General features: G+C 58.6%; 7 protein-coding genes across 7 annotated transcripts; 4 read left to right on the forward strand and 3 right to left on the reverse strand.

The window, feature by feature from the left end:
• Window positions 1-138: 138 nt before the first annotated feature.
• On the forward strand, window positions 139-1,953 carry DCS_01422 (uncharacterized protein; the record flags this gene model as incomplete). Its single annotated transcript, XM_040798754.1, has 1 exon — window positions 139-1,953. The coding sequence occupies one exon, from the start codon at window positions 139-141 to the stop codon at window positions 1,951-1,953; it is 1,815 nt and encodes a 604-aa protein (XP_040659637.1).
• Window positions 1,954-4,101: 2,148 nt separating this feature from the next.
• DCS_01423 (calcium- spray protein) lies at window positions 4,102-6,454 on the reverse strand (the record flags this gene model as incomplete). The annotated part of the gene is made up of 2 exons (XM_040798755.1): window positions 4,102-4,135; window positions 4,194-6,454. The coding sequence occupies 2 exons, from the start codon at window positions 6,452-6,454 to the stop codon at window positions 4,102-4,104; spliced, it is 2,295 nt and encodes a 764-aa protein (XP_040659638.1).
• A 5,172-nt stretch (window positions 6,455-11,626) lies between these two features.
• DCS_01424 (uncharacterized protein) lies at window positions 11,627-13,743 on the reverse strand (the record flags this gene model as incomplete). The annotated part of the gene is made up of 2 exons (XM_040798756.1): window positions 11,627-12,993; window positions 13,680-13,743. The coding sequence occupies 2 exons, from the start codon at window positions 13,741-13,743 to the stop codon at window positions 11,627-11,629; spliced, it is 1,431 nt and encodes a 476-aa protein (XP_040659639.1).
• Window positions 13,744-14,906: 1,163 nt separating this feature from the next.
• Window positions 14,907-15,862, forward strand: DCS_01425 (SUR7 protein; the record flags this gene model as incomplete). The annotated part of the gene is made up of 2 exons (XM_040798757.1): window positions 14,907-15,178; window positions 15,289-15,862. The coding sequence occupies 2 exons, from the start codon at window positions 14,907-14,909 to the stop codon at window positions 15,860-15,862; spliced, it is 846 nt and encodes a 281-aa protein (XP_040659640.1).
• Window positions 15,863-15,962: 100 nt separating this feature from the next.
• DCS_01426 (uncharacterized protein) lies at window positions 15,963-16,225 on the forward strand (the record flags this gene model as incomplete). Its single annotated transcript, XM_040798758.1, has 2 exons — window positions 15,963-16,077; window positions 16,140-16,225. 2 exons carry the CDS (start codon window positions 15,963-15,965, stop codon window positions 16,223-16,225), a joined length of 201 nt encoding a protein of 66 aa, XP_040659641.1.
• Window positions 16,226-17,222: 997 nt separating this feature from the next.
• DCS_01427 (uncharacterized protein) lies at window positions 17,223-18,815 on the reverse strand (the record flags this gene model as incomplete). Its single annotated transcript, XM_040798759.1, has 3 exons — window positions 17,223-18,323; window positions 18,377-18,586; window positions 18,651-18,815. 3 exons carry the CDS (start codon window positions 18,813-18,815, stop codon window positions 17,223-17,225), a joined length of 1,476 nt encoding a protein of 491 aa, XP_040659642.1.
• Window positions 18,816-19,290: 475 nt separating this feature from the next.
• DCS_01428 (Metallo-dependent hydrolase) lies at window positions 19,291-20,973 on the forward strand (the record flags this gene model as incomplete). Its single annotated transcript, XM_040798760.1, has 4 exons — window positions 19,291-19,316; window positions 19,653-20,412; window positions 20,477-20,503; window positions 20,572-20,973. The coding sequence occupies 4 exons, from the start codon at window positions 19,291-19,293 to the stop codon at window positions 20,971-20,973; spliced, it is 1,215 nt and encodes a 404-aa protein (XP_040659643.1).
• Between the last annotated feature and the right edge of the window lie 705 nt (window positions 20,974-21,678).

Genomic DNA, 21,678 nt, shown 5'->3' on the forward strand with positions numbered 1-21,678 from the left:
CTGCTCCCCTCCTGCCTCTTGCCGACTGCGAGCTACTCCCTCCTCCGATCGGCTGGCACGCTGCCCGCCAGGCCCCTTGAGCCGCCCGGCTTTGTTGACTTGCACGCACCCTCTCGAGCGAACTCGACGGCGGCCGGCATGGCATCTTGGACCATGCCCTACCGGGCAGACACCGTCGAGAGCAACAGGGACTCCGGCTTCTACTGGCAGGACATGGAGGGCTCCAACGACATGCAAAACGACTTTTTCGGTCAGTTCGTCGACTTTGGCGGCGACGACGCCTCCACCGCCACCCCAGGCGACGCCTTCAACGACCTCGGCACCATGTCCGCCGGGCCGGAGCCGCTCTTCGTCATGGACGACCAGCAGCAGCAGCAAGGCGCCGAGAGCACCGCCTCGTCGGGCGCCTCGACGGCCGACGAGTTCGACTTTCTCTCCAACAGCTCTCACCTGGCACCGTCGGCGCTGGCGACTAGCTACGAGATCAACCCGAAGATGGTCACCCTCGGCCCCGAGTCGCACGACGAGGAGGTGGAGGCTCAGCACTATGGCTACCTCGGCCGCGGCTCCATGTCCGAGACGGACCTGACGCGGCTCGAGAGCATCAGCCTGCACTCTCCCCAGAAGACCAAGGCCTCGGTTTCGGACCCGTCCTCGCCGACGCCGCCCAACACCATCGCGACGGCACGCAAGCCCAAGAAGTTTGTCGAGGCCCTCTCATCCACAATCCGCAAGGCGACGACGCTGCGCAAGACGAGAAAGGCGCTTCCGGAGCAAAAGGTGCGCTCGCCGAGCCTCGAGCAGCAGCAACAGCAGCAGCAGCGGCAGCTGCAATCACCTCTGAAGATCCCGAAGCAGCGGCGCGGGAGGCCGAACCCCTCCGCCCACGGTCTCCCCCAGTCGCCCCCTGTCCAGCAGCAAAACCCCGGGGGCGCCCAGTTCATCCACGGATACTGCGAGGACCCCTTCAACGAAGGTGCGCCGCCGCCGATGCCCGCGGCCCAGTACTACAACCAGCCGGGCATCCACACGCCCATCGAGTCCCCCGGCGTCAAGCTCGAACAGGCCCGGTTTCCAAACGGCTCGGCCGCCCCCGGAGTTCAAGTCCCACCGGCCGCGTCCTGGATGGCTCAGCAGCAGCAGGTCATGGCACGCCAGCAGTGGCCAGCCGTCCCGCCCGGCCAGGATCCGGCATGGTGGGACCTCAACATGGTGACGCAAAACGGCGCCGGTGAGTTCGCGAACCACCACCGCAACGCGAGCTTGAACCTCGCGAGCCACGCCCACAGCTCCGGCTTGCCGTACGAGTACTCGGCCATGCCCGACACCGGCGCGGCCGGGCTGATGATCCACATGCCACAACCACATCCGTCGCAACCGACCGTCGTCAACGATCTGACGCTAAACGCTCACACGTACCTACCGCCGCCACCGCCAGCGATGCCGACGGCACCGGCGTCGGAGCGACCTCACCGCCCACCCCGTGCCAAGTCCTCCGGCGCGCGACATTTGTCCTGCTCCCCGATGAGGAAGCAACGAGCACCGTCGGCGTCGCCTACGCCCAATCAACCGCAAGTCATCAACGGCCCCCGGTCAAGGCACAGCTCCGGAGGCTCCGTCTCGTCCGTCCGGAGCTCTTCCGGTCGGCTTCCCGGAAGCATGCCTGGCACCCCTTGCAGCGTTCGCAAGCGCCGATCTCGGGATGTGAGCGGGTCCGGCGGCGTGTCCTTTGGTGGCGATGACGGCTTCGGCGTCGGCTTCGTCAACTTCACTCCGAACGATGGCTCCGTCCTCATGACTGGCGTCGCGCCCAGCGGTAGTTCCAAGACCAAGGCTCGTCGCGAGAAGGAGGCACAAGATCGGCGTCGGCGACTGAGCGAGGCCGCGCTTAAGGCTGTTGCCGCCGCCGGGGGCGACGTCGACAAGCTGCTCGAGCAGGGGTTCACGCTTTGAGGAAGCGTACATCAAAAAGGCATGGGAGTGGAAGGTGGAAGAGGTTGTTGGTGCTGCCGGGATGTTTACCGTGGGCACTGCGTCTCCGGCAGGCCGAACAGTGTAATTCTAATCCGTCCTTGAGTTGATTTTTTGTCTTTTTCTACTTCTTCCTCCAGGACTCCTACGTCCCATCTTTATTTCCTTTGTTATGGCACCGAAGTTCAGCGCACGATACTGGGGAGGGAGTATGAAGGCAAATGAATGGATTTACGATATTACCACTGCTTTCTACGATGGAATACAAACAGTATTTTTCCTACCTGGTACCCACGATTCGGTTCGAGCCTGCTCAACGTGCTAGACGGACTGTCAAAACACATAGTGGCACTTCGCCCCGGCTTGGGAATGTAAGCCACAGCCACAGCTGTGGTCTAGTTTGAATATCATAACCAAGGCAACGCATTCTGAGCGCTGAAAAGGGAACACTGCTCGGCGGTTGAAGACAGAATCACATAAATAAACTACACCGTCATATGCGCAGGTACTATTCCTCATAGCTAGCCGGCAAACAGCTTCGTTCCCACCCGTTCCCTCGATAAGATCAAAATTCCCCTCACTCTCCGTATCATGCCTTTGCGACGTCCTCGAGCTCTCTTTCGTCTCGAGCCGTGAAATATTGAGTTGTGTGGTGCAACCACCGCATGACAAAACAAGATGTCGAGACTCGTTTTGGGGAATGGATGCTCCCGTCGCGAACACTGGGTATGAAGCGGTTTCTTACGGGAGACCGGGGTGATGTACGATCCTGATTAATAGCAAAATAGTTATCAGCACGGTTCATTGGGGAAGGTTGGCGTTTTCGGCGTTGACTACTTTTGGCCAGCCAGGGAGGTGGAGAGAGGAGAGGAACAAAAGTGAGCGAGCGCCCACGCTGACTTTGTCGTTTATTACCCCTCACCACTGGATTGAGCTCTCGATCTGCTTTCCTCAAGATCTCCTCCTAGCACTTCCTCGGGAAAGAAGCAAGGTGACTGAGATGGTAGTGAGAGAAGGAGGAAGTGCATATTTAGAGAGAGGGGGGGCCTGCCAATTGTTTATTATATCTATTTGTCATCCACAAATACAGCAACTCTCCTAAGAACAAACACCCATATATATGAATGGCGCGGCAAGGACTGAAAATGAATAACATCTTCTCCATGGCATCCATGTCTGACTCTTTAAGCAGTTTTCTGTTGAAGCCAAGACGTCACGAAGGGAGTAGCAACGGACCGTGATGATGATTCGATGATAACTCACGACTGTCGGTGCGAGGAGATTGATACAGACTGGCGGCACGAGCTGCCCGTTTCTCCCCTTCACATCCCCTTCCTTCATGCTCCATACCTTGCTTTCTTAGACTCGAGATGTTCAATCATACGATTTGCCTGCCTCTGCGGAGAATGAGAAGGAGCATAGTGTTGTCCGGATGGCGGGGAGGGCAGTGAGAAAGGGGGGGGGCATTTGCATCAAAGCACCGACCGCTTCATTATCCGTTCTCTTACGCTAAATCCATGGCTTTGCTTCATGTGTCACTTGGACGGCTTTTTAACAAGACCTAACGTGTGATCGTGTATTGCTAGAGTCAACTACGACTGCTGATTGCCCCTAGTTAAGCTGTCCCTCCAATATGCTAGGCCATATTTGGCCCGCCAGCCGAGGAGCAAGCAGATGATGATTCTTCGCCGCGCCTTCGTTCCCATGTATATACACAAAAGTCAAACACTCGTACATGAGCATCCGGTCAGATCTGCTTTAAACGCCTTCCATCGCAGACGCCATCATGCCTCCGTGGCGAGGAGCCAAGCAAGAATATGCGGAATCCATGAAGAAAATAAAAAGACAGGACAAAGGGACAAAGAGTATTGGAATGCCAGGTGAACGCCCGCGCGCGCGTCTGGAGCCGTCGACTTCCCAGTAGGCGGTAACGCGTGTCCGAGCGACGGTCCCCGACGAACCTGTGCTTCCTCCGAAGCCGGCCGTCGAAGGCGGCGACATCGTCACAGGCCTGGCTCGGCACACGGCTTTTTTTTTCATCCGTCGCCCAAGTTTGACAATACGCCGCCGACAGGCATGCGTACGTGAAAGAAAAGCACACCCTCGCTAGGGTGCGTGCGCTCGCTGTGCTCAGTGGTCGTAGCCTGCGCCGCGCTGCCAGGGGCTGTTGAACGCACCGTTAGCTCCGTGCTTCCGCTTACGCTTCGTCGGCGGGCACTTACCTTGACGTGTTTTGTTGGCGGAAGCCGGCGGGGCTCGCGTTGTTCGCCGCCCTCTGCTGGGCGTGATGGGGTACCGCATGGCTGTACGGGCTCGGCGACGCCGATCGGAACGGGCTCTCCGGTCGCTGGCCGGCGGCGCCGGCGAAGAGGGGCATCGCCTGGTTGGCTGGGGGGCGGCCTCCGGCTTGCTGCGGCGAGCTCTGAGCGGGCACAGCCTGGTGGCCGGCGTTGGAGTCCATCCTCCGGCGCAGGTCGTCCGAGGTGAGCGACTCGTTGTCCTCGTCGAGGTCGAGGTGCGACTTGTAGCCCGACTTGTCGCCGCGGGCCGTGGCGGCGAGCGCGTCGAGCTCCGTCGTCGTCGTCAGCTGCGTCTGCGACTTCATGAACGAGGCGCGGTCGTCGGCCATGAACTGGTAGCGGGCGTCGGGGTTCTTGCGGAAGAAGGTGACCGTCGTCGAGACGATGACCATGATGAGGAGGATGAGGGAGAAGGCGGCGTTGAGGACGAAGAGGACGACACCGACGACGCCGATGACGATGGCGGGGGCGCCGAAGACGTTGGAGAAGATGAGGAGGAAGATGGCGTTGAGGAAGTTGATGACGCAGATGGCGATGTTGAACGAGTTGGTCCGCTTGTCCATCCAGGGGCGCATGACCGAGGCGGCGATGAGGGCCGTGACCTCGACGATGACGAAGCCGATGGCCTGGGCGACGCCGTTCTTCTGGGCGAGGGCGACGAACATGGCCTTGACGAGGATGTAGCAGAGGACGGGGGCGATGAAGTAGTAGGCCGAGGCGCGGAACTGGATGTAGAGGAAGCCCCACTTGTTGAGGGCCTGGGGGTCGGAGAAGAGGATGTAGGCCGGGTTCCGGTGCATGGCGACGGAGCGGCGGGCGATGCGGATCACCTTGCTCGCGCCCCAGGCGAGGGTGAGGGTGAGGCCGAAGAAGAAGAAGACGGCGAGGACGACCTCGGCGGGCGAGTCGACCTGGGTGAACTCCCAGAGGCAGAGGATGGCCATCTGGGGGAAGCCGATGAAGGCGACGCGGAAGAGGATGCCCTTGAGGACGGTGCGCCAGCCGTTGCGGAACTCGAGGAACTTGTCCTTGTCCATCCACTTCTGGCGGGCGCAGAGCTCGCAGATGCCCTTGAAGAGGGCGACGGCGAGGACGGTGAAGACGGCGAAGAGGCAGAAGAAGGTGAGGCCCGTCATGAACAGGTTGGTCGTCTCGATCCTCGTCTGGAAGGCGACGCGCTGGATGCCGTAGACGATGTAGGCGCCCGAGCCCGTCGTGATGTTGCCGCGCTTGACGAGTTTGGTGGCCGTCGCCACGGCGGCCCGGGGCATCATGGCCAGCCCGCGGTTGAAGAGGCTGAGGCCGGCGTTGCCGGCGTACTCGAGGGAGCGGGCGGCGATTTCGACGGAGCGCTTGGCCACCTGGACCGAGACGGTGGTGAGCGAGTCGAAGATGTGCGAGGGCGTGCCGCCCGTGGCGCGCTGGTACCAGGTGAAGATGTCCTGCATGAACTCGACGCGGATGATGCCCATGGACCACTGGAAGTCGAGGGTCCAGGCCTGGACGATGGGCGGCAGGTGGACGGCGGTGAGGCCGACGATGGCCTGGGCCTGGAAGTAGCCGAAGAGCGAGAGCGAGTTGGCGGCGAGGTGGGCGGCCGCGTTGGAGTGGCCGAGCCCGTTGACGACGGCCGACGAGACGAGGGCGAGGCCGGCGATGATGGCCGTGGCCCACTTGACGCCGAGCAGGTTGACCGTCTTGCCGTTGGAGATGTCGGCCTCGAGGCAGGCGACGCTCTGGCCCGTCGACGTCAGGTTGACGTAGACGCGCACCGTCGCGTCGAGGTCGGGGATGCCGTAGGCGATGGCGGGGATCTGGCTGGCCGCGTCCTTGGCGATGTTGAGGTTGAAGGTGAAGGAGTTCTTGCCCGCCACCATGGGGCAGAGACCGGCGAGGTCCATGTCACAGGGGTCGAGCGTCTTGCGCAGGAACTGGTAGCCGTAGGCCGAGATCATGAGGTCGAACTTGACCTTGCCCTGCACCGACGACGTGACCGACATCTGCACGCTCGCCGAGTTGTTGCTGGGCGTGTAGATGACGTTGAAGAGCGAGGCGGTGAAGCCCGAGTCCTGCTGGCAGCTGTTGAGCGAGTTGGACATGAGCAGCTGCTCGGCCGAGGCCGGCGACGTCATGGCCGCCATCGAGGCGAGGAGCACCAGGGGTGCCCTGAGGAGCGACCACATCATGACGACGGGGGGTCGAGCAGGACGCAGCCGACGGGGCCGGGGATGCAGCGGGCCGGGGATGCAGCGGGTGGGCGTGTGCGCTTTACCGCCCGGGCGCGAGCGTCGTCGTCCTGGCGAGCGTCCCGCTTCGCTTCAAGCAGCCTCGCCGGTTGCGGGGGCACGATCGGTCGGTCGGGGCGAGGTGCACGTCGGCGGATGGCGTCGGCGCGGACGGGGGAGGACGTGACGGGCGAATGACGGGAGTCTCGTGCGTTGTCGTGAGACGGACCGACGGCAATGTCGCGCTGGCGCGTTGCTTCGTCGAACCGGCCACCCAAGGGCGTCGATCAAGCTTGCCTATCGGGCTCGAGGCTGGCTGCAAGCGAAGGTGATCTGCCGGATGGACGTTGCTTCGATGAGGGCACCGCCGAACAGATGGGACATAGGGGGGCCCGCGACGAGGGCGAAACGGCGAGGGGGAAGGCGAGGGCGAAGTAGCGAATGATGGAGAGGTGATGGCTGCGAAGGAATTCGGCGAGACGGGCCCTCGGTTCGACGGACGTGTCTGTCGACGATGAGCGAGCGTGAGGGATGATGGAATATGATGGAGCACGAGCGGAAAAGGATGGAGGAGGAAAGGTTGACCAGCATGGATGGATGGCCCGAAACGACTGGGGGTCTAGCGGGAGGGCGGCGGATTGCAGCGGCGGCAACGTGGAAGGAGAGTTGCTCTGGGTCGATGACGGACCCGGATGCAACGAGGAGGGAAGACGCCTGGAGAGGGGGGGGGGGGCGAATCAGATCACCGGTGGTGCCCTCCCCGGGTTAGCGCCAATCAAAGCCACTTGGCCATTCTTCGCCGCTGCAGGGAAAGGGGAAGCAACGTACCTACGGGCAGGTTCGGGTACGTACCGGTCGCACTGGGCAGGCGTTCCGGTGCCGTGCTGTGGTGCGGCGTGGGGAGTAGGGAGCGCCGGAAATTGTACCAAGGCATGTAGGTGTACTTGCAACCACAGTATACAAGCGTTCGCTGCCTGCTCCCCTACCGGCACGGGGTACCTAGCGCGTCGTGTGCCGTCATGGCCGTATCGGCATTGTGGGTCGCCGATGGCTGTGCAACGATGGGGACGACGGGGCAGCGAGTATCGGTACCTGCATTCGGTCGCGGCCCTCGCACGAGGCCAAGTACCGGTACGCGCACCCGGTTGCCAATCCGCGGAGGGACCCCCAGCAGGGGATGAATGCGATGGCAGCGGTTTTTTGATCTCGTACAGTACAGTATGCGCCTTTCGGCCCTAGCAGACGCACACGTCGCGCCGGTCGTCCCCCTGACCTGGTTGACGCTGCGAGGCATGTTTGCAATTACTTACTTAAGTACTTGCGCACACGCGGCAATACCTACCCTCTCGACGCATCACGCGCGTGCTGTGCTATATTTAACTCGTTGGTGCTCGTACGACGGCCCGTACAACGAACAGGCGGCTGCCGGAGTAGGAAGGACATGACGTTGTCCATTGGTTCGCACGGGTAGAACGATGACAGCATCAAAAGCCGCAGCATCAAAGGCTCGGAAGCGTGTCGGACGGGTGGCCACCGCTGCACCTGGGTGGTCTCCGTAGTAGATGTCTTGGTATCGCCCAGCCATGCACAAACGAAGGTCCCGATCGACGGACGACGAATACGGCGTGGACATGAACGAGGACAAGCACGAGTACAGGTACGAGTACCAGTGCACGTCCTCGACGCAGCATGTACCTGTACTCAGGGGTGTGGTTCAGCTCCGGCTCGGCTCCACATGTCATATGTACCGGTACTTGATGGGCTGGTGCATTCGTCGGTGCACGAGTACTGTACATGAGCACTGCTCGACGCCTGCGTCAAAGTGGATTCAGTGGACCGCCCAGCATGCCTGTCGAGCCAAGCAATGAATTACTTACTTAAGTAAGTACGGAGTAATACTGTACCTCTGCAGTACAAGTACTTAGGTACCTAATACTCTACTGGTTAGCCAGCGGAGGAGGAAGACTTTTGGCCGGCCCAGGCCCATTGTGCCGCATCAACATGGGCATCGCTGCTTCATGGGATGAAAAGGTGCATGTCTCGCTGCTCGAATTCCGATGCCACAAGCCGTAGCGGTTCGCTGCTGTCATGGGGTAAGGGCTTCCGCTGTACATGCGACGAGTGACATACTCGTACTGTACGCCGTACTTGTCGGTGGTGTAATAATTGATGTTGCATTCGGCCGCGTGCAAGTCCGCAAGCCATCGCCAAGGGGCTAATCAAGATGGCGCTCGCACGCTGCGCTTGTGCTGTACTGACGTGCATGCACTGTTCACCCAAGTACAACTACGTTCCATGTACAGGGCAAGTACCGATACAGAGAGTTACGCCACCTTCCGTCACAACAGAGGCATTCGACATGTGGCAGCGACTTGCAGCGGTACCTGCAGGTACATGTACCTATTCTTGTACTGTGCACTACTTACAGTACTTAAGTACTTGGGATGGGGGGTTTGCCATCTGCCAATGCCGCTGCGCATCACCAGTTAGTTGTACGGAGTACTTGCAACTAATTGAAGAACCTCGCCGAACAAACTCATTTGCGCTGATGATGCTTATCTCCTGCGGTAGGCAGCATGGTGTGCGGGCACGCGGTAATACCTGTACAGTACGAACACTCCGAGGTGCACTTGGTCGTGCGTTCGCCTTGGACCCCTGAAGTCGGTCGGTCCTACCAGGGTCGCTGCTTCAGGCCTGCTGGCTGGAACGGGAGCGGCGCTCCATATTTCATTTCGAGACGCACTCGTCACCCAGAGTGGCTGGAATGGCAAGCCCTGTGCGACCTTGCCCCTGCCGCACGCCGGTCCATGGAGAAGCAACCCAGGTGACGACGATGGGGGACAAAGGCATGCATGTGTTCACGTACTGTAGTACCTCTGTAGCTGTGCAAGGCAAGTACGTGAGGTAAAACATCGCAGAGTACGGAGTACACGTGGGACCGCTGATATCCGTTGTCCTTATCCTGCTGCCGGGTAACGAATTGCCGAACGACGAGAAGGAACTCTAGCACAAGTACGTGTACTCTGTGCTGCACCGTGTGTAGTACCTGGGCACATGTACAGGTACTCCGGGCGGTTGGCCACTCCTAAACATGATACTTGCACGCACTGCGCCCCACGTGACTGAGTCTGAAGAAACTGGATCTATAATTATCACACACAAAACCCGCAGGAATAGGAACGTCCCGCTTCATCGGACAAGACAGTAAGTAAGTACACTTGCAAACCATCATACTGTACTGTCCAAATCAATCACTGTACAACCTACGTATACCGAACAAGTCATGCTGTACATGTATAGCCCATACTGTCCAACCCATACTGTACATGTATCGCCCATATTGTCCAACCCATACTGTACAACCATTACTGTACAACCCATACTGTACTCCATACAACCCACGCTGTACAACCCATAATACCGTACAAACCACATGAGTATTCTATCATGTAACACTGTATTGAAATGCGCAAGTACGAATGCATACCAGCACGATAAGTAATTTTGCTCGCATAAATAAGACTCCGCAGTGTGCTTATGTTGTGTACTGCTGCCCCTACGGCATGTGCACTTGCACAGTGCATGTACGCTCTTCTACCCGACCCAGAGCAACCCTCCTTCCACGTTGCCGCTGCTTGTAGATGACGAACGAAATCGGGATCGGTCGGCGACGGAGCACTCACGCGCAACAGCGTGCACCGACTATACTTGTAGTAAGTGTCCTGGAGAGTCAATGAACTTTGCCGTGGTTGTCCCATCCCGACGTCGCTCCGCAGCTTTGGACTGACTCCTCGCTCCTAGGAGCTTCAACCGAAGTGGCGGAATGACCAGCAGCGGCAGAGAGGCGTTCGAACCTCGACGAGACTCATCAGATTATACCAGGAATTAGGCCTACTTTTATAGTACGGAGTCCCCCGTGTTCAATCGAAGCACAGCGAGCGCAGTTATAGCCCTACCATCGGCAGATGGTACTGAAATATCCCTCCTCATTCTGCACACCTATCGGCGCACCGTCTGCGCAGGTACTCCTTGGTGGAAAGGCATCGATGACTGACTCGGCTACGCGTTGGACGACGAGTGCCGTGTGTGTTTTGGTCGTGTTTTGGTCTCGCCTTCCTACTGCAAACGGACCGCTGCGGGAATCCGTTTCTGTCCCCTGCTCGAGTGTCCTACGCCCCTGTGGTCGACCTGTTTTGCACGTTTCACGGCCGAGCCAAGCTATTCAGCGATTCCACTTCCACAACAGCAAGCGGCGGAAAACAAGAATGATCCTGGCCAAAAAGCGGTGATGCGAGCTGGAGATTGATTCCTCTGCTTCGCGCCACACGGATTCCGTCATTTCTGCGCCGACTTGGCCTTGGATCTTGCGTCTCCTAGCGAGGAAATAATGCAACCTGATGGCAAAGCCAAGCCTTGGCAACGCACTCGACCCAACCTTGAATCATCGTTCGGCCGCCGTCTCCTCGGACACGGAGCCAAGTATGCCAAGTTCGATGTGAGTGGTTGCTCATGTCAAAAATGTCAAAATGCTTTTGGAAAGGCGGCCAAGGAGCGAGTCGAGGAGTTTTTGTCGACCGGGCGTCGTCGAATCCGTCGCCCGTCGCTCGCCACTCGCATGCCGGCTCGCATTGGCATACAGATACGATTGGCAGTGACGGACAAATCGCAATCGCCCAACTTGGGCTCGAATGGCTGGAGAGGATTGTAGCTTGTCCAGTGTACCCGATACTTTGCCACGGCTGATTCCGATATCCTTGCAGGCACTGTACGGAGTACAGTACTGAGTCAACTTCCACGTCATCTCGCCTACCTACCCTATAGCTGCCGGTTACAACATTGGGGCCGCGGAGCGAAGGGTAGGAATTATTTTGCGTCGTCGGTTTCCAGCATTATTTGCGTCCGTTCCGAACCGGAATTGGGGAGGCAAGATCAGCGGTTCTTCCATCATCAGCCTCGGATCATATAATCAATGTTGTATGCACATGTCTATTTGAGAATGTTTTTGTACAATGAGGTCCGAAACGCCCTCGCCAACCCACATGTGCCAGGATCGCTCGTCGTTGCATTTCTCCAACATTTGTCCGATAAACGGGGTAAATCCAAGACGATGAAGTGGCAGGGCGGCGCTGTTCACCAAGGAAACGAGAAACACAAAGACGAAACGAGGGCGCTCGAGACGACGACCGTCCAGCGGACGCCAAGGTTCAGCGCTGGCGCCGACGACACGGTGCCGCAGCAGGTGCCGCTGTACGTGACGTTGTTGATCCTCGCCGCGACCTCGAACACGGACCCGGGCGGCGATCCGTAGTTGTAGTAGTCGACGTTGAGAAAGTTGGGCGCGCGGCCCCAGTCCGAGCGGCAATTGTTGGCGGCGAGGCCGACGCTGCCGGCACCCTCGGCCGCGTTGGTCTCGTTGAGAAGGGCGACGGCAGGGACGAGGAGCTGAGTGCCAAAGATGTCAAACTCGACGTTGAGGTTGTGGTTCATGTAGTACAGCCGCCTCTTGGCGTCGTCGGCCTTGAGGTTGGGAGGTCGCTGCACCGTGCAGGGAAAGGAGCGGTTCAGCGGGTCAAATGGCGTCTCCCACATCTGCGAGAACTGGTCGAGCAGCCAAGGGTGCTTCCCTTGGTCGGCGACGTAGTCGAGGAAGAAAACGACGCGCTTGCCGCGGAGGATCAGGTGCTCGAGCGTCGGCCAGTCGTCGAGGGCCATGGGCAGGTACGGCGCTTCGTACGCGTACTTGACGAGGCCGCTCGCCTCGATAAAGGGCACGTACAGGTCCGGGCTCGAGTAGTTGCCGTTGCCGAGCAGGATGGTGACGACGTCGTAGGGGTGCCTGTCAACCCACTCCCTCACCCTCGTCAGCCAGTCGGTCACGGGCCCCGCGTCGAGCAGGTCGCACGAGCTGTGGCAGAAGTGCGGCACGCTGCCGTTGGCCGGCCACTGCATCTGGGCCTGAAGGAGGCGGATGCCGTCGTCGAGCTGCGTCGTCACGTCGAGCTGCTGGTTGGAGGCCGAGTTCCCGGGCCGCACAAAGGGCGAGTTGTGGGCGGCGACAAAGGTGATGTTGCTATACTTTCTCGTGCAAAACTCGACGTGGCCGTTGCACGCCTGCGTGTTCTCCGCCGTCACGGGCGACGTCCGGGTCAAGTTGGCACCCATCGTCACGGTGCCCGACAAGCTCGAGGTGCCCGTCGTGTTGTGGGCGCCGCCCGTGAGGGTGATCTTGGAGCCGTAGCTCGCGTAAGGCCCCGTCGGGGGCGCCGTCTGCCTCGTCATCTGTTCCGTCCTCGTGCCGGTGAAGAATGAGAGTTTGGAGACGTCGGAGATGACAACGGTCTGGGCGACGACGGGCGAGAGCAGGAGACAGCCGACAACGGCTCGCGAGAGCTTCATGACGAGCTTCACAACGAGCTTCATGACGAGCTTCACGACGAGCTTCACGACGAGCTTCACAAAGGGTCGAGCGCCAACTTTGAGGTAGGCCGTACAAGCGGCTGGCGTCTAGTATGGTGGAAGCCTTGCGTCTAGTATGATAGAAGCCTTGTGTCGAGTATGGTGGAAGCCTGGTGTCGAGTATGGTGGAAGCTTTGCATCGAGTATGGTGGAAGCCTTGCGTCCGCCCAGGTAGAAGTTGTCGCCTTTCCCATTAGCTTGAACGGAGTTGGCCGCGTAGTTCTTGCCACTTAAGGGGTATCCGGAGATGAGCGACCGATTTTTTGACTTTTGAGCGACGAAACCGTCCGGTTTCTGGTTCACGAGGCCATCTGCCATCCGAATATTCGGGAGCTGGGAGCTGGAGTGCGGGCGGCAAGCATGGTTGGGCATCGCCACCGAGGGCGGACCTCGGCGGGCTCACTGGCAGTCAGGGACCGACAACCTCAGCCGTTCAACATGTACCGAGTACGAGCATGGGACGGCTGACGCTTATTACCCATCTGCTTTCCTGATTTGTCGCCGTTTGTGCCGATGCGATAGTTGATGAGAGGTGATGTGGGAGGCATGTTGTCGACCAACCAACAGGGCGTCTACGCCGCAACCGCAGGACCACCTGAGTAGGCAAGTTGAGCACGACGAGTATTTACTCACTCGTAGGTTCTAGAAACGGACCAGGTTTGGGGGACTTGCAAGTAGGTGCGGCAAGCAATGAAATGCAGGTACCTGCAGTACTCTGTACTCGTACTCGTATCCTCAGTTGGCGCGCAAGTGACGAAGTTGGTCATGACTTCGGCGTGCTTCTTCTGCATGATGGCTTGGAATTTCTTCGCGCGCGCAATTTTCCATCCATGAATTTCTCCCCAGTGCCGTGGGGGCCGACCGTCTCTTGAGGACGTTCTGTAGGGCAAGGCCGGCGGAACGTGCGTTTCGTGAAACACTCATGAACAGCAGAGATGATGGAGAGCATGGAGAGCATGGAGTGGATGCATGTACAGAGTATTATGTACCTACTTACTAGGTACTAAGGTGTACGTGTACGAGCAGGTGCTGTATGCGGTGCATGCGTGCATGTTAGTGGTCGATTCGATTGCTATTGCTTGAATGACGGCATCCCCTATGTATATTCATGATACACGGCCAGGCACAGCGTTCACAAGCCGTCCTCTGCCTCGGGGGTTTTACTTTGCGAGTGTAGGCAAAGGCAAAGGCAGCATCGATAGCGGCAGAGCATTCTCGAGATTCTTCTGACTCTCCCCCACTGATAATTTGCACGGGAGAACGCTCTCTGCGTGATCTTTGTTACCACCACCAAATGATTGCACGCTGTGACCTCGACCGCTGTATTGGACCTGGCTCAGCATGGCGGTCTGGTGCTGGCGAACAAGGCGGAACGGTCGTTGGCTGCTCTAGCCCGAGGTCCAAGTACATACAGTACAATCACTGGACAAAATACCAGTCAGTGGACGTGCCGCTTGCAGAAGCTAAAATACAGGACACCATAGTACTTACGCCAACCTTGGTACCTAAAGTACCTACTAAGGTAGTACCTACGAGGTAGCGTGCTGCATGTTGGAACTATGCACGGCTGGTGGCACTCAATATGCACAGCGTCGTGGCCGCGGTATCAAGAGTACCACCCAAACCTCGTTGGAGGGTGACAACCATTTCTAATGGCAGACAAGCCATGGATTCGTCAACCTAGCCGCCGAGCAGATTCGTCAGCATTACCTTGTCCACGCGAACCAAAAACGTCGTTGTCCGACCTCCATCCGACCCGTCCTGATGGCTCCTAGCCGCCATCGACATCGAGGACAGGCCGCCCTCGTTGCACCGTTGTCGTCATCGTCATCGATAGATCAGCTTGGCTGCCCTCTTAAATTGCCCGATTAAACACGAGTCTTTCGTCCTCGCGTCTCGTCGAAGAGCGACCAAACCTGCTGGCTGACCGGCATCCATCCATCCCTCCATCGTCATGGCAGGCCCCGAAGCTCGTCGCAACACGGCCGTTGCTGCCTCGATTCTCTACTTCGTCACCATACCCTTCCTCGTCCTCGTCATCATCGGAAACACCAACAAGTCGTCCTCGGTCCTCATGGACATGTACCTCTTCAAGCTCGACGTCTCCCAGATCATCCCCATCGCCGTCGCCAACGCGGGCCTCCTCAACTCGGTCGCCCGGAGTCTCGGTTTGCATGACTTCTACCAGGTTGGTTTGTGGAACTTCTGCGAGGGCTACGATGCCGAGTAGGTTCCCTTCCATTCTGCCCCCCCCCACCCCCGAACGAAAATCATGGCCAATGGTCGCCCTGCACTGCCGCACCGCCGACGGACGCTGACACGTCCTCTGTCGGCAGAGGCGTGACCTTTTGCTCCCGGCCAGTGCAGTTCTACTGGTTCAACCCGGTCGAGATACTCGTGAGCGAGTTGCTGGCGGGCGCCAAGATTGCATTGCCCGCGCAGGTCATCACCGTCCTCGGTCTCCTCCGGATTGGCTCTCGACTCATGTACGGATGCTTCATGACCGGCATCGTCGTCAACTTCCTCCTCATCTTCGCCTCTCCGCTCGTCATCCGAACACGCTGGTTCACGCTGCTCGTCGGCACCTTCGCCCTCGTCTCCGCCGTCGTCCTCAACCTCGCCGCCATCATCGCCACCGTCATCAGCCTCGCCGCCAAGATGGCCATCACAGCCCAGGATCAGCTCAATCTCCGTGCCAAGTTGGGCCTGAGCATGCTTGTCTCCATGTGGATCGGTGCAATCCTCACCAGCATTGCATTCCTGCTGCACGCTGCCATGGGCTGCTGCTGCAAGCCTCATCGGCCACTGGCCACTGCCGAGTCGTCACGAACAAGCCCCGAGGTGAAGAAGAGCGACCTCTCTCTGTCTCTGCCCAGCTTCGTTCGCCGGAGACGAAATGCCGCCCCGTAGCAGCGTGCAGCCAGTCACTTCACCCTCTCTGGTCCGTGCGCGGGCTCGCATCATGGACGGGCTCGAGACGCTCGACAACGCCAAGGGGTCCTAGCATGATATGCCCATTCTACTTCACCCAGGCGGTCAGGCCTTCAAGCTCGCCGCCATCGAGGGAAGCCTCATCTCGAACCACCGGCCGTTGACCGAGATTCAGGGCACGCTCGACGCGGACGGTGATATGCCCCTCCGTAACCTCGTCATGTCTCGTTCCCACCCCGGCGGCGATGGGGCAAAGGCAATTCGACGGCGGAGCTGTTCGGAGGCTTGAAGCTCCTCCGCCGTCTCGTCGCCGTACTCGACGATGAGCTCGTCCCCAAATGACCCCTGAATCGTTTCATTGACGATGGCGAAACTGCCGTGCTCCTACCGCGCCTGTGCGCATGGCCGAGTCGTTGCCCGAGAAGGACAACTTCCCCAGCGGCAAGGAGGGCTTCGTTTTCCGGGACAAGTTCCCCGTCAGGGGCCCGGTCGTCTGGTGCGAATTAAATGATTATCGTGGTGCAGGATCGGCTCAAGCATGTTCAGGCCGCGAAGCCGCGGCGCGGTGAGACCATGTACAATATGGAGTGGGCTCTTACTCGGCCAGTCAAGAATGTCACCTGGCTGGGTAGGACAACCGTGCACATGAACTGGCTGGCGTGGAAGGCTCTCTACCAGAGGACAGACTTGCGGACGAGATGTACCGGAACTGGATCACGATGAACAAGGGGCACCGAAACCAGCGAGGCCACCTGCATGGCCTCAGTAAGAGGTCTCGGGGCCCGGAAACGCAGTTCACTTGGGGGGTCATCCGTCATCAAAGGTTCATGTACTTGACTGTAGCCCGTCGGGATGCCCTTTCAGCATATTTTTCATCCCCATTCAAAACTGCAGAACGATGTCACCCCTATCTATCCTTTCGGCACCCCGTCTTCCTTCTCTCCAGCATGATAAGGAGAGGTGAGGCCACCGGCACTCCGGAGGCCGATCAAACTATGTTGTGAAAGCTTGAATGAGGGCTCACCCTCACATCTCCTCATTGACCTTCTACCTGTATCAAGTACCGCTCATTGCTCATCCACGTCTAGCGAATGCTAAGCTGGGACGATTGCCTGCACCACGGCCAGCATTCTCTACGCGTGACCATCTTCACCATACAATTCATCCACGGGGAATATTGTCGCGGTGCTTCCCTCGCTGGTCATCGCTTCATTGCCAGAATGCGCTCGAATGCTATGCTCTTTTTGCACCCGTTCCATGCCTTGTCGCGGCCCCAACACGTCCGGGAATGCTGCGGATGCTCCGTTCGAGTCTCGATCGAGCCCGAATACGGAAGCATTCAAATGGTGGCCATGATGCCAGTCATCAAATCCTCATCCTCTATCTGGGACTCGAAGCCGACGGCGGGGTCCGACTCTCTGTCCATCTCCGCCCTTTGTTCCTCCTTGGCCAGGTAGCACACAAAGTCCTGGTGGCCACTGAGTCGGACGTCGGTCGCTCGATACAGTTGGCTCAGTGACAGGATGCTCTCGTGCCTGCGTGCCACTTCCTTGGTAAATTCCGCCTCCGACAGCAGACGCCGCCCTGTGGCGAAGGAAAGGTAGCTGTCGGCGGCGCCTTGACCCTCCTCAATGTCCCCCTTCAGCATGCCCGACTTGATCATGTCGCGGACCAAGACGACTATCGTCTCGTCGTCTACCGATGGTTCCCCCGTCTCCGCGCTGACCGTCGACCGACGGACCTCGGCGATGGAGACACGCTCGTAGACGTCGCGCAGGTTGACAATCTGCCATTTCTGATACGCCGCCATGACTTCGGCCACAAGCGAGGCGTTTCCGTCTTCATTCCACCTCTGGTCGTTTTCCTCCGACATCTTCTTCAGCTCTCCCGTCTTGTTCCCTTGAAACAGCGTCGCGAAAGAGTTGTATAGCCCGTTCGCCGCCTCGAACGTGCTCTGGGACATGTGTGGTGTGCGCTCAGGCAGGGGCGGAAGCCGGCCCAGAGACAGCAAGCCGACGAGGACCCATTTCTTGTGAGCCTCCGTCATGATCTTGCTCACTCCCTTGTCCTTGGCGGGATGAGTGATGGCGTGCTCGAATACGTCCAGGGCCTTATCCCAGTCTCGTCGAGATACGTACGCCATGCCGCGGCAAAGGTCATACTCGATGAGGTGTGTGCTCTCGAGGCACTCCACTCGCATGGCGCCCGAAGGCATAAAATGGTACGGAGGAACGTCCGGGTCGCATAGCGGTCGGGTGTCGATAGAACCGGGCATGTTGGGGTAGAAGAAGATGTCGGCATCAAGGATCCCGAGGGCCGGTTCGATGCTATTCGTCATGTAGGCGAGCCTGGCCAGCGGAAGGTGCAGAGGCGTGAATGTGGAGCCAGCAGGGTCGAGTCGAAGCATGGCCGTGGCAATCAAGTCAACCGCGACGAGAGGCTGGCACGGCGTCAGCCTGGGAAGGTTGCGTCGTGGGCCGGGGCTAAACATACCGAGAAGTAGTTGCCATTCGACACTCTGGCGAGGAGGGACAGAAACTGGGCCATCATGTACCGTACTTGTATCGGATCGAACTTGAGGAGAAACTCCAAAATCCTGTCGAGCAGCTCGTCTCGCGTGATGCCGGGTGTGGAGGAGGCGTCCTCGAGAAGGATGTCGAGAATGGTCAGGTAACCGAGAGAGTTGTCGGCCGCATCTATTTCCTTTGAAGGATGAGCGTCTTTCTCTCACCATCCACGGGACGGATGGGGGATGTGGAAAGCATACGTCAAGAACCTTGATCGAGCTCTGCGTCAAATCAAGTCGCTCCTCCCTCGACAGCTGGGTCAAGGACGCGAGATACTGTTTGATGGCGCCATCGTACTGTGTCGTGGATTCGACCACGTCCATGGACGGAGGGAAGGCCTTGAAGACATTCTTGAGACTGGTCATCTTGGAGAGCCGACGGTCAGGACGGGAACCGATGGCCGGTGCAGTATGCCGAGAGAAGGGGGCGGAATAGTGGATCTGTCGTCGTCGTCGTGATCGTCGTGACCAAGGGCGAGCTATGAAGAATCCCACGGTCCGTCTACACTGGTTGTGTGGTCTTCATGCTCAGCGAATGATTCACCTGCCAGCTTTATGCACAAGTCAAAGCTGGATGGCACAAGCGTGAACCACAAGCGTAATCAGACGGCACCGTTCCTGGGAGGCATTTGTCGTCCGGACTCTGAGGAGCTTGGGTCGAGTGTTGAAGTCGGAGCTTGTAGTTTGGTGGGGGTGGAGTTCAATGGAGATCATCAACGGAGTCCACACGAAGTGGCACTTTCAAGTATTACTTGTACCTAATACATGTGCCTGGACGTTGCCAGATTAGGTCGGTGGGAAGCCCCGAGGTTGAGCCGTGATAGGCCACCACCCACCCGCCATGTCAAGAGGCCTAAGTACAGTACAGTAAGTACTTACTGTACTCCGTACTCGCTCCGTACTGTACACCTACCCTACAGTACAGTACATGTGCGACTATATGTAGAAGATAAGTACATGTACTTGCTTGAAAGTACAGCAAGTACATGTACAACTAAGTACTTGGGGCCAAAGGAGGGGAGGAGGTGGTGGGGTGGGAGGGGCTGTTCCAGAGAGCAAAACGTGCCACCATTCAGACGGCAATCAAATCAATGCATCATACTGCAGCGGATGTGCTGTACAGCCCATTCAAGGTGGCAATTGCAAAGACATAAATCTCCGTAATTCGAAGCGAAGCGAAACGAAGCAACAATCTAACCTCAGGATCCGATTGCTGCCAACGTTTTCAACGTTGACTGTTCGCGTCGCCCGCACCGCCGCCAGGATCAAGGCACAAAAGCTCAGCGGCAAGGCGGATCTCGACTCGTCAGCACCCATCATCGCCATCATGCCTCTCGGCCCCTTCGAGCTGCCCGCCGCGGCAGACTTTCACGTTCACCTCCGCGATGGCCCAATGTCTGCCGCTGTCGTGCCCACAATCCGTCGTGGAGGCGTGAACACAGCCTACGTGATGCCCAACCTCGTCCCTCCCGTCACCACCGTATCCCAGGCGCTCGAGTACAAGCGTCGGCTCGAGGCCATCGACCCGTCCATCAACTACCTCATGACCCTCTACCTGCACGAGTCCATCACCCCAGACGTCGTACGCGAGGCGAAGGAGGCCGGCATCGTCGGCATCAAGAGCTATCCCGCCGGCGTCACCACCAACTCGTCCTCCGGGGTCCTCTCGTATGAACCCTTTTATCCCGTCTTCAAGGCCATGGAGGACTGCGGCCTCATCCTCAACCTCCACGGCGAGATCCCGAGCGACCAGAAGCAGGGGATTACCATCTTGAACGCCGAGAGCAAGTTCCTCCCGACTCTGCGCTCCCTCCACAGCCTCTTCCCCCGGCTGAGGATCGTGCTGGAACACTGCTCAACCAAGGATGCCGTCGAGGCGGTGAAAGCCTGCGGGAGCAGTGTCGTTGGCACCCTGACCTGCCATCATCTCTTTCTCACCGTCGATGACTGGGCCGGCGAGGTGGTGAGTTGCCAGCCGCCGGACCTGACATGACCCACACACCGTTGCTGATGAATGAAACTTGCAGTTTTCGTTTTGTAAGCCGGTTGCCAAGGTATGAGACACTCCAAAGATGGAGATACGCTCTTGTAACACGTCGGTCTATCGATACTAACCAAGCAGACCCCCGAGGACCGGACCGCGCTTCTGCAGGCCCTCGTCAGCAGCAAGGGGAAATTCTTCCTCGGCACTGACAGTGCCCCTCACGACATCAGCGCCAAGAAAGGACAGGGAAAGACAGCCGCCGGCGTCTTCACCCAACCGTACGCTTGCCAGCTCATCATGACGGCCCTCGAGGAGGCTGTCGAGCGCGGTGAGGTCAGCGAGTCGGACATCACCCAAGAGTTGCTCGAAGGCGTCCTCGGCGGCTTCGGCAGAACCTTTTACGGTATCAAGGATCCGTCCGGCCAGAGGATTCGGCTGTCAAAGGGCCAGGAGCTCATTTCTGGTAACATACTCGGCGACGGTGTCGAGATCGTTCCTTTCCGGAGCGGGCAGCAGACGTGGACTCTCGAGTGGATTTAGCGGAACGAAGTTCGACCCCCTTTACTTTGATACCTAGACTATACGCAACGTTACGACGCCTTTAAGAGCACGTCCATTCCCATCTCCGATTCTTCATCATTCCTCTGCTTTCCTTTTCAATTTATCAACATGATCGCTGCCAGCATTGGTTCGATAGGGTACGCATCGGAAGTGCGCTTTCAACGGAGTGGTCCCTGGAGAATGCGTCGCCGGGGACTGGTTTTGCACGAACAGGCCCGCCAATGGGTCCCCAAATGCAAGGGGCAATGTCGTCTGCTTTGGACTGCAGCCTGCGGATGTCTGCCTAGGGTTAGCCCATGCCAATCGATTCAGGGGGCAGAAGGCTGGAGCGCACAACTCTGCTTATGCCGCGGGCTCGCGCTCGTCACCCACATCTCCTTCTGCGCACGTTCTCTCCACTGTCTGCTCAACAAAGGGTTCATCTCACCGCAGGCCATCGACTCTCTGCACGAGATTGACGTTTGCCTCGGCCTCTGTGCCTGTCGTTCCACCGACGTGTTCGCCAGCTCGTCCTGTTTCCTCCACCAGGTCGGGAATCCCTGGAACAGGCCGAGGGACCGTTGAGTCGATTCGTCCAAGGGCATCTCATGCTTGTATCGGCAGCCCTGCTGGGTGAAGGCACAGACGCCCTCGTGGATCCACTTGTCGCAGTAGACCTTTTCGCGCCTGTTGTTTGTGATTTCG

This window comes from Drechmeria coniospora, chromosome 01 (genome assembly GCF_001625195.1).
Source record: "Drechmeria coniospora strain ARSEF 6962 chromosome 01, whole genome shotgun sequence".
In the NCBI taxonomy this organism is placed as follows: Eukaryota; Fungi; Ascomycota; class Sordariomycetes; order Hypocreales; family Ophiocordycipitaceae; genus Drechmeria; species Drechmeria coniospora.